The sequence below is a fragment of the Scardinius erythrophthalmus genome (assembly GCF_964197995.2).
Source record: "Scardinius erythrophthalmus genome assembly, chromosome: 9".
In the NCBI taxonomy this organism is placed as follows: Eukaryota; Metazoa; Chordata; class Actinopteri; order Cypriniformes; family Leuciscidae; genus Scardinius; species Scardinius erythrophthalmus.
Window position 1 is genome coordinate 25,116,262 of NC_138229.1, and position 15,415 is coordinate 25,131,676.

Consider the following 15,415-nt stretch of genomic DNA (forward strand, 5'->3'; position numbering starts at 1 on the left):
GGCATCCTTGTTTTGACATAAACTCCAACCTTCAGAAAGCCTGATTTCCTCCTACATTTAATGCTCTCTAAACACTCTGAAACAACAGTGACTCTTTGTCAAAATCTCTTTCCCAGCAGACATCAGAGGAACTTTGAAGAGGTGCTGTTAGTGTCGATAGACTTTCCACTTCTTTTATTCTTTCCCTTTTCCAATGTTAAAGCCCAACCACTGAGAGGCTTTCATTCTGCTTTTGTGTCACAGATGTGACCCACGCTTCTATTCAGTATCTCCGCAGGGGCACAGTCAAATGAGCTCTGTTTTTAACGGCATAATGAAGCTCTCTTCCGCAGCATCATGGGAAGCCTACGTTAAAGGTTGGAGTTTGTAATGGATATGCCACTAAGAGGCTCCGAACCCATCGCAAAGAAATTAATATTACGATTCGTATAAGACGTCAAACGTTGTGTCTGGTTCTTTGTTCGCGCCACCAACATAGAAACGGTAGCCTGGGCTGACATTTTACATGTATTATGATGTTTTGTTCTCCATCCTGCTAGGTGCAAGTGCAATCTCCACGCCAACAGCTGTGTTTTTGACAAAGGGAAGCTGGGCTGCGAGTGTGAACACAACACCACGGGGCCGGATTGTGCACGCTGCAAGAGACACTTCCAGGGCCGAGCCTGGAGCATGGGTTCCTACCTGCCCATCCCCAAGGGAACTGCCAATATCTGTGAGTACATCCTGCCATCTCTCTCTCGACATGACTCATGGGAAAGCATAGTGCTCCATCAAGCACCAAAACGTGACCTTTTCAGTCTTGTTCCAAATGACATTTTACTTTCAGAGCAACAACAGCAGCAACAAAAAAAGACCAACAATAAGCCTGTAGGCTGCATGTGTTTAAACCAGTAGCATATGGTGGGCTTCTGAAATCAGTGTTTTATAACTTGTTTTAACTATTACTATAACTATTACTTTTACTTTGTTGTGGTTCCTTCAAGTTAAACTAAATGAAAATGAGAAATGTTTCCTTGGCAAGTGGCTGAAACAAGATAAGTTTGGAACCCAGAGAGCACAGCCAGGATGAAGGCCCACAGTGGAGTCAAGGGAGGGAGAAGCAATGGTGGAGACTTGGCAGACGAAATCAGAGGGACGACAGACTGAGACGGAGATTGCAGAGACCCAGGCGGCGCTGAAGAGCCAACGAGAATAAGCGGCACAATGGATCTGAGGGGGAACCAGGGTGCCAGAGGACTGAGGTGGAGCCGGTGAAACTATAGACCATGGTGTATCCGGAGGGAAGGCGGAGCCTGACGGAGCCGAAGGGGTTGAGGGACAAAGCGCAGCTGAAGACCCAGAAGTTTGTGGCGCAGGCAGAACGGCAACTAACTGGTGTCCATACAAGATCTTGACCAAAAATGTATGCACCTCTTTATGGAAATAAATGTTGTGATGTTATTTCCATCAAGCGGTGCATTCATTTTTGGTCAAGATCTTGTATTGGCAATGCGAGAGTCAAGCACTCTGAGAGTCAAGTCTACTCCAGCACATCTCAAAGACTTTCAATGAATTTAAGGCCTGAACGCAGAGATGCTAATTCATGTGTGAAAATGATTCTTCATGCTCCCTTCCCAACCATTCTTTTACAGTTTGAGCTTGATGAATCTTGACATTGTCATCCTGGAATATGGCCTTGACGTGTCTTCCTACATGGTTGTTTAAGAAATAAAATGCTACACACTCCTTCAGTTGGGATTAGAAGAGCAGTTGCCAAACATACAGTATAACATGCTAGAAACATAATAATCACTGCAATAATAATCCAACCATTGACTCTCAAGCATTTGACTATTTATATCCAATATCTAATATAATATAATATAAATCACAATATAATAATATAATATAAATACAATACAATATAACATTTTCTATAGGAGGCACTGCCTCCCTTGCCTCCTAAGACAAAAAGTTTATGGTATAAACTTTAAAATGTTATGTAAGGGACTTTTTGTTGCTTTTCTGAAAATTGAAAGCTAGAAGTCATCCTCTTCTTTAGCTTCTTAGCTATCTTGGCATTGAGTGGTGGCACATCTGTTAAGTTCTGGGCTCAAGGCAGGGGGCTCATTGCCCTAATAAATCTAATGAAGTCAGTAACTGTAGCTCAGGGACAGCGAGAGGCTCAGCACTGTCCAGATGGTGGGAGGAGAACCCTCTGGCCCCCTCAGTGCAGGTCCACTCAAAACTAAGTCACTACCATCAAACACAAGCCATATACTTATGCAGTCACAAGCAAAGGACATTTTATGGTATGCTGCATCACGAGGTGGAAGGCAGCTGCGACATTTCGGTTTATGAATATTCTCCTTTGCATTCTCAACACTGTGCAGCAATGCATGCATGATCTTTTATGGCTATATTAGATCTAGTGCACCTGAAGTGCTTTTGTGTGTGTGTGTGTATGGGGTGGTGTATGAGTATACATACTTTTGAAAGCCTTTAATATTGTTCTAGCCTTTCCCCATGTTATAAAGACCCTCATAATGCAGGGGCAAAGCTCAGACTGACAGCAAGTTATTAAAAACCCAATACCAGGACACATCTGTGCCCAACAGAGGAAACCATGGACCACCTGTATCAAAAGCAATATTAGCACCTGTTTTGGCAAGAAATTCACAATGCAACAGGCTTGCATATGAAATCAAAATAACATTATTGCCCCTGCAGGTTTCTTAAATCAATAGCCTTCGACTGTTGCATCATCCCCCCTTCCCTGCAAATGATCAAGATCGCAGTGACACGCCACTTCTACGCAGCTCGTATTACATGTGAGGTTATGAAACATATGGCTCTCGCATAAAGATAAATTTGATGAAAGTGCAGAATTTAATTAAGCTGTAATGACTTTCATCTGTCATCAAGTCTTCTGCTGTAATCACACGAGCAATTTATCTCTATGTTAAGATTCATGGTAGGCAGGACCCTCCTCGTGCAGATATATAGCTGCATGTGACCACGCGTCTAATAATTCAGTAGAAATTGAAATCCATGTCTTTGGTGGGATGGGCTTAGAGAGTCAGGAAGGAACATTGCGTGTGAAAGAGAAAGTGTCCTGCTGTGCTTACTGCCAGGCAGAGAAGAGGAGATCTCTCTATGTATAAAAAAGGCCATTTATGGGGCACACTGGGTAATGGGTGAATATTTCTTTTTAGCACCATCAACATTTCATTTACTTATCATCATAGATGAGAAATGAGAATGCCTTTTAAATTCCTGTTCGCTTCCTGAATTTGATTTAAATTTGAACTTTGCATCTAAATTTAAAGGATTGGACTAAAAATAAATAATATTTAAAGAAATTTGTCAGTGTTTTTTTTTTAATAATACACACTGATGAGCCAAAACATTATGACCACCTGCTTAACTGGTCTTCCACGTGCTGCCAAAACAGCATGAACTCTACAAGGCCCCCGAAGCAGAGTGACGCATTCCTCTCATCATTAAAATTTTGTGTGACTTGTGCCACAGTAGACCTTCTGTTGGCTTGGACCAGATGGGAAAGCCTCCGTTGCCCTCGTGCATTGATGAGCCTTGGGTTTTGGGCCCAACACCCTGTTGCCGGTTTGTGGTTTGCTCTTCTTCGGACACTGTTGGTAAATTCTCACCACTGCTGACCAGGAGCAACCCACAAGCCTTGCCATTTCAGAGATACTTTGCCAGATCTTTATTCCTTTATTCCTTTATTACTGATTACGAGAACTAATTGTTTGCTTATCATCTAATCTACCCAGACCTTAATATATGGCCTTGTTGAGAGATGATCAATGTTGTTCACTTCACCTGTGACTGATCATAATGTTTTGGTTCATCAGTGTAAATTTTTTAGTCAAATTACTTGTAAATTTTACATGTGATAAATTACTATACAGTACTAGAGAGAGAGAGAGAGAGAGAGAGAGAGAGAGAGAGAGAAGAGAGAGAGAGAGAGAGAGAGAGAGAGAGAGAGAGAGAGAGAGAGAGAGAGAGAGAGAGAGAGAGAGAGAGAGAGAGAGAGAGAGAGAGAGAGAGAGTGTGTATTTATTAAATTAACTTTTTATGGATTATGGTGTATGCTTTACTTTTAATTTATCTTCTAGATTTTTGACAGCAAATATGCAGGAAAAAAACGTAATCAACCCAACTCTGACTGTGGACAGACGCTATAACTTTATGATTATAATGAGTGGTTGTCGATGCCACATCATCACAAGCAATGGCAGAAATGAATAGAATGATAATGTCAAACCACATGAAATATAGTTTTGTGGAATTTATCATATTCCTTTATGCACAAATGTTATATTAGCATTGCATACAGCATACTTATAATGCATGTGTGCCAGCCTTAACCAGGCAGAGGCGGATTTTCAATTCTGTGCCTTGTTGTGTCCCATGTGGGAAGAACAGGTGCTCGAGAAGCAAAGAATTATGTGTGTTTTGGTACTTTTGTGATAAATAAGATGTGCGTCGGTTTAATCAATGCACACTGAGCTCATCTACCAGCTGTCCACTTCTTCCTGTTTTCCAGACTTGTCATTCATAGCTCAGGTGAGCAGAATTCCCAATTAGCCTTGAGTCGCTAACGCTGTAATGAGGCCTATGATGTGCCGTGAAAGCTGAACGCAAGAATTCAACCACGTCTGAGTCTGAAATCTTTTGAGGGCTAAACATAATGTGGCAATGAAATAGCTGTTAGTGACTGTTGCTAGTCAAGCATTGTGCTGAAAACACTGGAGAATACATAAAGTGTAAACCACCTCGGTGGTCTGTGGTTTTGCAGCCGTAGCATGCTGAGATATTCAGGGCTGTTATACTTTGAATAGTGTCCTATAGACTGACTGGAGAGCTGCACGTAGGTCCAACGGTTTGAAATGTCAGGCCTGTCATAATAGTTGATGGTTGAAAATAATAGTATAAAAAAAAGAATCTGATGGATAGGAAAGGCAAATCGTTTAATAAAATGTGTTAACCAATAGCACCACTAAGTAATGAATAATAAATAACATAAAACACTCTGGCAGGCTGCATGTAGGGGAGAGCGGGGCACAACTTTACACTTTTTAACTTTCTCAGTGTATGTCAGTTCACTTGGTGTTCAGAGTATTTATTTTTCCAACATTAACTTCCCACATGTCTAGTACAATTATGTGGTTTTGTTTCATTAACACAGTGTATACGTTTTACTTGATTTACCCCGGAAAAATGGAAGTGAAATGTATAAAAAACTAAAATACTACACGAATGAATGGAATAAGCACAGCAAGATCATAAATCAAAATCCCAGTTCTGTCTCTGTCTCCCAGAAACCAAACCAGCTCTCTGTCAAGAGTAGCCTTATAATCAACTAAGATACATAGGCCTATACATTTTCTACTACTTCATATGTCTATTTAAACCAATTAAACTACTGTATGTGTGATATGATAGGCTACATATTTCTCACTCTCTTTCTCAGAGATGGAATTTAAGCAGGTATATTCTTCATAATTTGTTTAGATTTGTATTTGTAAAAGAGTTCATCTGGAAAAAGTTTAAACATTTATCTGACTCATTTACTGTAAAAAGCTTCTCTAATTTGTAAATGTAATTTACGTAAGTGATGCTAACCTGAGTTCTTTCTTTTTCCCCAGGTATCCCAAACCATCTTGGCACCTCTGGTAAGTTATTCACTCGTAATGGTGTAATAACCATCATTTGTATTTCAAATCAAAAAAGATACTTTAAAATGCATTACAGAATTTGAAAAATACTCAAACGTCCTAATTGAAGGTCTGTTGATAAAATGGACATAAAATGGATTAGAATTAATTCTAATTGAATTATTTCAAATTAGAAATAAATTGATTCTTATTTTTCATTTCATCAAGTTCGGCCAAATGCTTCTTCACTTGGAGTTGCAAACCGAAATCAAGGTAAGACTTTCAGAAATTAATTATTTGTTTTAATGCCTGCAAAACAACCAACCACAGATTTATTTTTCCTACGCCTCATACTAACAAAACGCCTTTGCTTCCACTTTGATCTCCTCTGCGATTTCAGTCTAGCCTCAAATCTCAACAGACAAGAAGTCCGAGAAACAATTTTGTGTGACTCATCGTCTGTGGTTAGTTTGTTGTTAGGTTGTTAATAACAATGAGATGCTTATGAAAAAAAGTTAAAAGTCATGGCCATGAAGTATGATTTGATAGTTGCTAATGTTATTCAGAGGCTGCTAAAATATATTTTGTCACTTACATTTAGATGGTCTCAAAGCTTAAGGATGAACTGAAAGCCATGAACTTTTGATGTTTATGGAGTGTTTAAGAAAAGAGGATTGAAAAACTGAAGGCTTCTCATTTTCGCCACCCCTGCTGATTGTGAGTGACAGAGAGTGGTCTCTTTTCTGTCAGGACCAGAAGCAGAACAAAACAGAGGATTGTGGGAATCTGTCTTGTTGTTCTACACCCACATCTTCTAGGTCCAACCCTTCTGTTAGTAAGCAGCCAGCGGACAGCAGTGTTTAATGATGACCTCCTGGATAACAGGGTCTTCTGATAACCTCTCAATGTAATTAGTCTCAAGTATCTGAGAGAAAGATGTGAGGAATATATGAGATGGTGGTAGATATACTGCACATGCATTGATTTTAGAGACTTCTGAAAATCAATGCATGTGCACTAAACAGACCACCATCTCGATAATCTCTTCAACGGACAAATACAGTGGGAAAAACATTAATCAAAGAAAGATTGTAAGAAATAGAAGAAAATAGTAGTGGAAAATATGTCAAAGGGACCTGTGCACTGGGCACTGAGATACATTTGAGAATTGTTTATGAGTTAGAGAGTAGTTAATGCTAATAAATCAAATGAACACAAGACCGTTTGGGATTTGTGGGAACTTAAAATAGCTTGTAAGGATAAGCAACAGGCACAATATTCTATTTTGATTCTGTTAGTGATTTTTTTTTTCAAATGGTGGGCAACAGCCCAAAAAATGTTTTGCAGGTCTGTTCTGTTCTGTTCTGTTCTGCAGGGGAAAAAAACAATGCAACTAAGAGTGCATTGTTCAGACAGCTAGATAAATAGGTCAATACAGTAAGTTACAAAAATTAAATAAATTTTGCTGATAACAAATATTAAGAGTCTGACCGATAGCAATAAACTATCTACCAAAAAATTACTGAAAATTTAATTCGGTCACATTTAATTAGGGTCCAATTCTCATTAACCAACTATTAACTATGATTTTTTGCTTCAATAAACTCCTAATCACTGCTTATTAATAGTCAGTAAGGTAGTTGTTGAGTTTAGGTATTGGGTTGGATTAAGGGATATGGTCATGCTTTATAAGCACTAATAAACAGCCAATTTCCTAGTAATATGCTTGCTAAGCAACTAGTTAATAGTCAGAACTGGACCCTAAACTAAAGTGTTACCTTAAATTCTATATGAATTTGTCTGAATAAATGAAAAATAAAAAGCTGTGTTAGGGGAAACAAGAAACTTTTTTCAAGTAACTAGAAAAACGATTACAGCAAACCTGTAATAATTAAATATGTTAAATAACACAAATATACTTATGTATTTAATCTCACTTTATTAACCATTAAATGTCTTTGCAGCTGACATTCAATGATCCAATTCAAATGCAAAAAATGACTTTAGATAAACATCACATTTGTGTTTCAATTTGTTTTTATTGCTGAGTGTCAAACTTTCTTCTCCTACTTCTTAGAAAAGGGCAGCACAGCTAAAAGTTTTTATTGTTATTTTTATGAGCTGCATACAGCCATGAATTTAGGTTTTCTTTTGCATTTGCACTTTTGGTGTGAAAGTGCCTTTACCAAAACTTGCCAAAAATAGACCTGTTTTTTGTTTTTTATTAAAAAGCAAAAAGTAACTCAAAAGTAATGTAACACATTACTTTCCATAAAAAGCAACACAATTAGTTACTATAACTGTAACGCATTTTTTTTAAGTAACTTTCCCCAACACTGCAATCAATTAAAGGTAGGCTACAATCAATTATAATGTACAGAATGGAAAAGGTCTGGGCTGGGTTTCCCGAAACCTTCTCAACACTACGTCGTTCTTAAGTTACACTTTAAGCTGTACCTTATCGATAATACATTTTTACCGAAACGTTCTTAGTTAAGTATACCTTACCTTCTGTAAGTCATACGTTTGGAAGGTTGGTCTGAGTTGGGTTTCCCGATAACGTTGTCTCTAAGCACGCTTCGAAGACTCTTAAGGTATAACTTAACTAAAGGTATACCATTGCTGGGCATGTTCCCCGAACTATACCTTAGGAAGCTGCTTAAGATATTCCTTCTTACGTGCGACGTTACCCGGTGCTGTCTGTGACGATGGTGCTGAATTGGTTGATATCGATACCTTAAGTCTTCACAGCGCGCTAAGAGACAACGTTATCAGGAAACGCAGCCCTGGGCCCGGTTTCCCAAAGCGTTCTTATCTCTAAGTAGTTCTTAACCTATTGCTTAACCTCTCTCTTAACCTTATGGGACGGTTCCCGAAACGTTCGTACGCTAAGTATATCTTCTGTAAGTCACACTTTCGTAAGGTTGGTCTGGACCATTCGTAGCTCTCTCTTAGCGTTGTTGCAGGTCTAAATGAATATAATTCTGAAGTTTTAATACACCCAGACAGTATTAAATTAGGCTAATTCAAGTGTTTTCATGCAAAGAATAAAATTGTCATTACACTGATTGTTGTTAGATTTTTAATTATATTATTATACAATATTATTAATTGAATTAAAACGCTCTTTTAAAGGCCAGTGAAAGCATAGGCTACTGTCAGTTAAGTCCTATTCGGACGCTAATATTGTTTCTCATGGGCTCGTCCGGTATTTTAAACATTTACAGGGGTAAGTCGGTGATTTTAGTGCCGTCCGAATCCATAATATCAGTGTTTTTCTCACCCAACCCGCGTAAAAATCCCTGGCCAAATTAGTACCTTCTGTTTTTTGACAAACAGGTCGTGTGGTAATTTAATTGCCGTCTGAATCCAAATCTCCGAGTTTACAAGAGATTCAAAATTCACGGTTTGAATCCTTTTTGATCACTGCCGAGCACCGTACGCAAGATGTAAACTTTTATTACTGAAATGCTGGAAAGTATTTACACAAGAACAATATTTCATCGCAGCTCCACCTCAGCGAACAAAAATGGGAAAGAAAAGGCGGCACGTACATTTTTGAAAAGGTTATTGTGGTAGCAATAGGCTATATGTTACAATTTTAAAATATGTAGGTTAGGCTATTATATGCTATTATAGTTTGGATTATTTTTTATTTTATTTCTGAAGTGCTTCTTTTATAAAGATGACAGCTTTTCACATAAACAGCCCCTGCACGAGAGAATAATTGATTGTCGAGCCATCGATTTCAAACAATTCAGCACCATGGCCACGGACAGCGCCGGGTCACGTCGCACGTAAGAAGGTATATCTTAAGCAGCTTTCTAAGGTATGGTTGGGGAACACACTTAGGAAAATAAACAAATTTGGTAAGATATATTTTTCGAGTCTTCTTAGCAGGCTAAGAGTGAGCGTTATCGGGAAACCGGGCCCTGGTCATTTTGAGATTTGCTAAAGATTACATTTAACAGTATTATTATTGTTTTTTAAAAGGGTAACATTACCTTTGCCGTCATCTAACATTTAGTCAATCTAAATGTAAAAATAAGGGAGATGAGCATGAACAATTAAATATCCAATATCGACTGAAAAAATTCATCCTCAAAAAAAAAAGAAAAAAAAAGTAACATTTTTAAGTACAAAGTACAAAACAAAGCAAGAGAAAATAAATAATTATTTTTTGTTTACCAGTTTTGGTACAGACTTAATGTCCAAAGTAAAATCTGAGTAAAATCAGTCAAGAACCACTGATCTAGACAATATTGGAAGAATATAGGAGAATGTAATTATTAAATATTAAAAGTGACCAAATTAAGACATTAACAGTAAAAGCAAACAGAAAATAAACTAAACTAAAGAAAATCCTTAGTTTAATTCACAGTACTGTCAGGTTTGGGGTGAAGGGATGAGGCGAGGGCTGAGGTGCCGAAAACAATGGGATTTTATTAATAATAAAAAAATAAAAAATAAAAAATAAAAAAAAATACCCAGAGGGGGAAAACAGGACCGACTTGACTTCATTTGACTTGACTTGACTTCATTTGACTTGACTTGACTTGACTTCATTTGACTTGACTTCATTTGACTTGACTTCATTTGACTTGACTTGACTTGACTTGGCTTGTGCTCACACCAAACATGACAAAACCGCGTTCTACACGTTCTGTGTTCCACAACACACGTGGATGAAACCGCACACTCATACAACAAGACAGAGCACACGAGAATGAGCCAATGCTCATTTCGTGCGCTCACAACAGAGGACAAAAAAGCATGAATGTCCAAATCCTGGCACAGAACCGAAAACCAAATTAGACATGAGTGCCGGCATCCGAACACCACACTCCAAACGTGAAACAAGGCATACAGGCAATAGAGAGCACGAAGCCACGCGCTCAAAGACAAGAAAATACAGGAGTGTCAGGGCTCTGTCACAAAACCAAGAATAAACTAGACCAAAGTGACAGAACCCAGACAAATATGGCACTTTATGATTATTCATGTCAATAAGGAACACTGAAACCTCTTCTCTGCCGTATGCGTGCGTCACTATTGCTCAAGTCGGGAGCTGCCTGTTCTGTTCCATTGACGTGTGAAAAAGTCACAGTAGTCTGCGAAGGTGCAATACAGCACATATGTCTCCCTGGGAGATACAGACCTCGGCCAGGGTTCACACCTCTTTTTTTTTTCTTAGGTCAGAAGGTAAAGCGCAACACAAGTGTAAATGCAATCCATCCCACTGTACGCTACATGTGACAGATGACCTTGCACGTCTTTCACGATGAAGATGAAGACCGGGGCAGACGTGAGCGTGTGTGTTCAATGCTCCCTCAGTGCGTGTGCATATTTGAAGAAAGAAGCAGTCAAAGAAGCAGCAGCAGCGAGTCTGTCTTCTGAGTACACTTAAACCGCACCCTGTGCTCAAAACTAATCTTGGGTACAGATGCTGCTGGAAAGACAATAGCTCTGTATGGTCCTCTGGAGGCCTGTCAGCATTCGGATAATCCCATACATAGTGAACAAAGTCAACTTCAAGCCTGGAGATTTAAAGTTTAAATCCCAGCAAAATCTTTCTAGAGTTGTCACTCAAAATGGACATTGAGCTTTTCTGAGCACCCGTTAAACCATGCCAAATGGGCTTTTCGTGGATATAAAAAGTGATATTTCAGTATTAAAATCGCCCTCAGCACTTAAAATGCTTAAAAGTGAATACTGTGATGTATTTCGGTTTGTTTATATAGTAGTAGAATTGCAAGTATAGTGAAGAAAAGCTGTTTGATGTGTAGTAACCTTTTATGGCCATGTCACAGGCCTAACAGTGCCCTTTAGCTGTGATTAAGTCATCTCACCTTTATTTCTGTACCGCTTTAAACAGATTGTTTAAAAGCAGCTTTACAGTGATGAAACAGGAAAATAATGATTCAATGATGCAAAAAATTCTGTAAAGCAGCTCTAAAAAGACAAAAATAAATGTTCATTGTTCAGCTGAAGTCAGTTCAGTGTTGATTCAGTTCAGTTCAATAAGTGTGCAAGGTTCATCAGTTATGGGATGAGTTCAATCCATCTATAAATCAGCTCTGGAGAAAACAGTGATGTCATCATCCAGCTCAGTTCAGTTTCCATTCAATAGTGTCAATGCAGTCAAATCAGTAATATTGCTGAAATAGCACAACATCTCATATATATATATATATATATATATATATATATATATATATATATATATATATATATATATATATATATATATATATATATATATATATGGTATATATTTATACAGTACTGTCTGTGCAAAAGTCTTAGGCATGTTAATACCCCACCACCACCACCACCAAAAAAAATGGTTTTAAGTCAGTTATTTATATATTTTGCTGTAGTGTGTCAGTAGGAAATATCAGTTTACATTTCCAAAAAAATGTTTAGCCATTAATTGTAATAATCCAGTGAGATTTGTGTATGCACAAGGAGTCTGACAACAGCCGGTATGATCTGATCTCACCATCATCGAGTCCGTCTGTGAAACAGAAAAAACTAAGACAAACTAAATCCAAAAGAACTGTGGGAACATCTCCAAGATGCTTGAAGAAACCTTCCTGCAAAGCTACAGTACTGTGAAAAGTACTGGCACTTGTGTAAAATGCTGTAAAGTGAGAATGCTTTCAAATTGAATTTATTTATGTTTTAACTTCTAACTAATTCAAATCAATATATGGTGTAACGACCCTTTGCGTTTAAAACGGCTTTTGTACACTTGCGCATAGGTTTTCAGGTAGTTTTGCAGGAAGGTTTCTTCAAGCATCTTGGAGATGTTCCCGCAGTTCTTCTGGATTTAGTTTGTCTCAGTTTTTTCTGTTTCACCGACGGACTCGATGATGGTGAGATCAGATCATACCGGCTGTTGTCAGACTCCTTGTGCATACACAAATCTCACTGGATTATTACAATAATGGCAAAATGAATGTTTGGAAATGTAAACTGATATTTCCTACTGACACACTACAGCAAAAGATATAAATAACTGACTTAAAACCATTTGGGGGGGGGGGGGGGTATTAAAATGCCTAAAACTTTTGCACAGTACTGTATATGTGGCTTTTATATACATTTGTATATATTGCGCATTATACTATTGCGCTAGTACCCCGAAGTATAAAATAAGAGGAAACCTGTGAAGGAATCAATCAGGAAATAAAGAAAAACAGCAGAGAACATAGCATCAAAATAGCATTCAGATACCATGTTTGTTATTTGCAGCAATCTTGCATTAATCTGATTTCGAATCGATCAGTCAGCAGAAGTTATTGTGTCACCAGCTTCATCATCATTAAAGTCGCCATGAAATCAAAATGGACAATTCTTATTTTTTAATGGAATATTGCAGTGTTTATTATAAATGATTTATCTGTGCATATCACAATTTTTTTCATTTATGTGCCCTCGTAATCTTTAACCAAAATAACTAACCATTGCTTGAGAAGCCATTTCACTTGAATATACATCACATTAGGAAAGAAAAGACTATCACAACTTCTGTTTTATGCTAACTTTAACAACAGTTTTATATTTTTGAACCAACATGGTTTGAATGACGGATCTGTGAAAAAGATACTACAGTCCAACAATGCATTGTCCTAAAGTTAAGCAGAGAGTTATTCTGTTGTACAGAGTTACGTTGTTGGTCAGACTTTAAAAATAATAATAATATTAAACCAACTAATCACCTGCTTGGCCAGGCTGGGAAACCATTCTAAACCAGCTAAACCTAAGCTTGGGCTGCTTTTTTTTAGCTTTTTTTTTTTTTTCAATTCTGTCCCTACTTGATGAAATTCATTTGAATGAAAGCAGCATGTGATTACTTTCAGTTTCTGAGCAAATAGTCATGTCTCTCCTACCAAAGCAAATATTTTCCTTGATAATTGAAGCAAGTACAATGGAATAGCAATCCTATTTTTTTCCACTAAAGAGGTTGTTTACAGGTCAAGGGAAGGGAGATTAGAGCAATTCGGGCTGGATTGGCATTATGGCGTATATTTCATTGCACACCAATTCCCTGTTTGTCTTGAATTTGAACTCGACTTTTGGAGGGGGGAAGAACTCAAAACTTTTTTCATTTAAAAATGATTAAATTATGGATTCCATTACAGAAGCATCAAAGCATTGTTGAACGGTTCATAAACAATAGGTGTTGATTGTGTTTGCTGCAACCTTCATAGACTAAAAGGACTAGTCAACATAAGTAACCTGCAGTGCAGCATTTAGACTTTCCCTGGTAGCTTAATGCCAGAGATTTTGCAATTTTGGTCACACACTGAAAAATGTGTCACACAACGATATATTTCCTGCCCCAAATCCCACCTACCCACTCTATAATTAATCATATCACTTCTGCAATATTACAGTGGGACTAACATCCCCCGTGGTGTCCTTAAAAGTAACCGCTGAGCCTCTTGTCAGCGCCGATCATAAACAATCACACTCACAGCAACCTGATGATCGTCTTGATGGATGCACTTTTTTTTCCCGGAAAGTGTTTCCTGGCGAGGGGAGGAAAGCGACGTGTGTTCACCTCTCTTTTTCTCTGCCCCCCACAGCTCGAGTGTGTGACAACATTCTCCTGCGCTGTCAGAACGGCGGTGTGTGTCACCACCACCAGCGCTGCCAGTGTCCGGCAGGTTTCAGCGGCATACTGTGCGAGAAGACCCAATGCCAGGGTGACTCTTGCGAGGAGCTACAATCCAGCCAGACAGCCCTCCGCCCCCCACCCGTGGCCCAGACTCTCCCGCTGGCTCTTCTATCTCTCATCCCCTCCCTGCTGGCCACCCGGGGCCTTACATCACTCTGAGGGGAAAGCGTTCGCCCCAAAGACATTCTCAACAGGGGCTCCAATCCTGAGTTTCTGTCAGAGGACACACAACGACTGAAAAGAAATGCTCCCTTGATGCGGAAGAAAAAGAAAAAAACTCCTTTTTAGGAAACCACAAGGTTTTCTACTCAGTATTATGTCAATTAAAGTTTGCCGGAGATGATGGATAAACTGGAAGAAAAAAAAAATAGAGAAACTGCAAGAGAGAGAGAGAAAAAAAAAAAAGAACAACAGCACACAATCGCTGACACTAATGACTGTCTTTGACTTTTTTTGAAAATGTTAGGATGAAATCAAATACACTGTTACATTGCTCTGAAGCCATCCGTCAGATTAAGACTTCATCTCAATCCTAAGAGCGCAGAGACACTGAAATACGATTTGTTTGGCGACGAATCATTGATGTGAGGATGAATCAAGATGAACTCGTAGACTGTCACCGAAATTTACGCACACGCTACCACGACTGGTTGTCAAACTTCTCACACTTTACCTTTTCCTGACCCTCTCTCTTCTTCCTGTATCTATGTGAAGTCATGTAAAAGACCCCTGATGTTTGTCACACACAAAAAAAGTATCCTGTTTATCAGAAATGATCAAATATACAAGACAGTAACATGAGAGACAACACTTGAAATTTTGTACTGGGGTATTTTCATGACAATGAGAATTTGAACAAGAAGACCTTGAACAAGTGACTTTTTGCACCGCTGTGACAACCTGTAGAATTTTGGCTGGGTCTTTTTATTATTGCCCTGATGGAGTTGCATATCCCTGTTCAGTTGCTAATCGTTTTGCTTAAAACATGCGTTTATATTCTCACCGACCGAACTGTACGGGAGGTTTCACCAAAGGGCTTTGGTGAGGAATCCTTTGTTGCTTGAAGCCA

General features: G+C 38.5%; 1 protein-coding gene across 1 annotated transcript in view; it reads left to right on the top strand.

Annotated features, from left to right (window-relative positions):
* The window catches only part of ntng1b (netrin g1b), a gene marked incomplete at both ends in the record, with an annotated part of 67,095 nt that extends 52,590 nt beyond the window's left edge, over positions 1–14,505 (top strand). The window contains 4 exon segments of the mRNA XM_081375161.1: positions 540–712; positions 5,652–5,678; positions 5,889–5,933; positions 14,255–14,505. Of these exon segments, the coding sequence (XP_081231287.1) occupies positions 540–712; positions 5,652–5,678; positions 5,889–5,933; positions 14,255–14,505 (496 nt within the window).
* Positions 14,506–15,415: the final 910 nt, after the last annotated feature.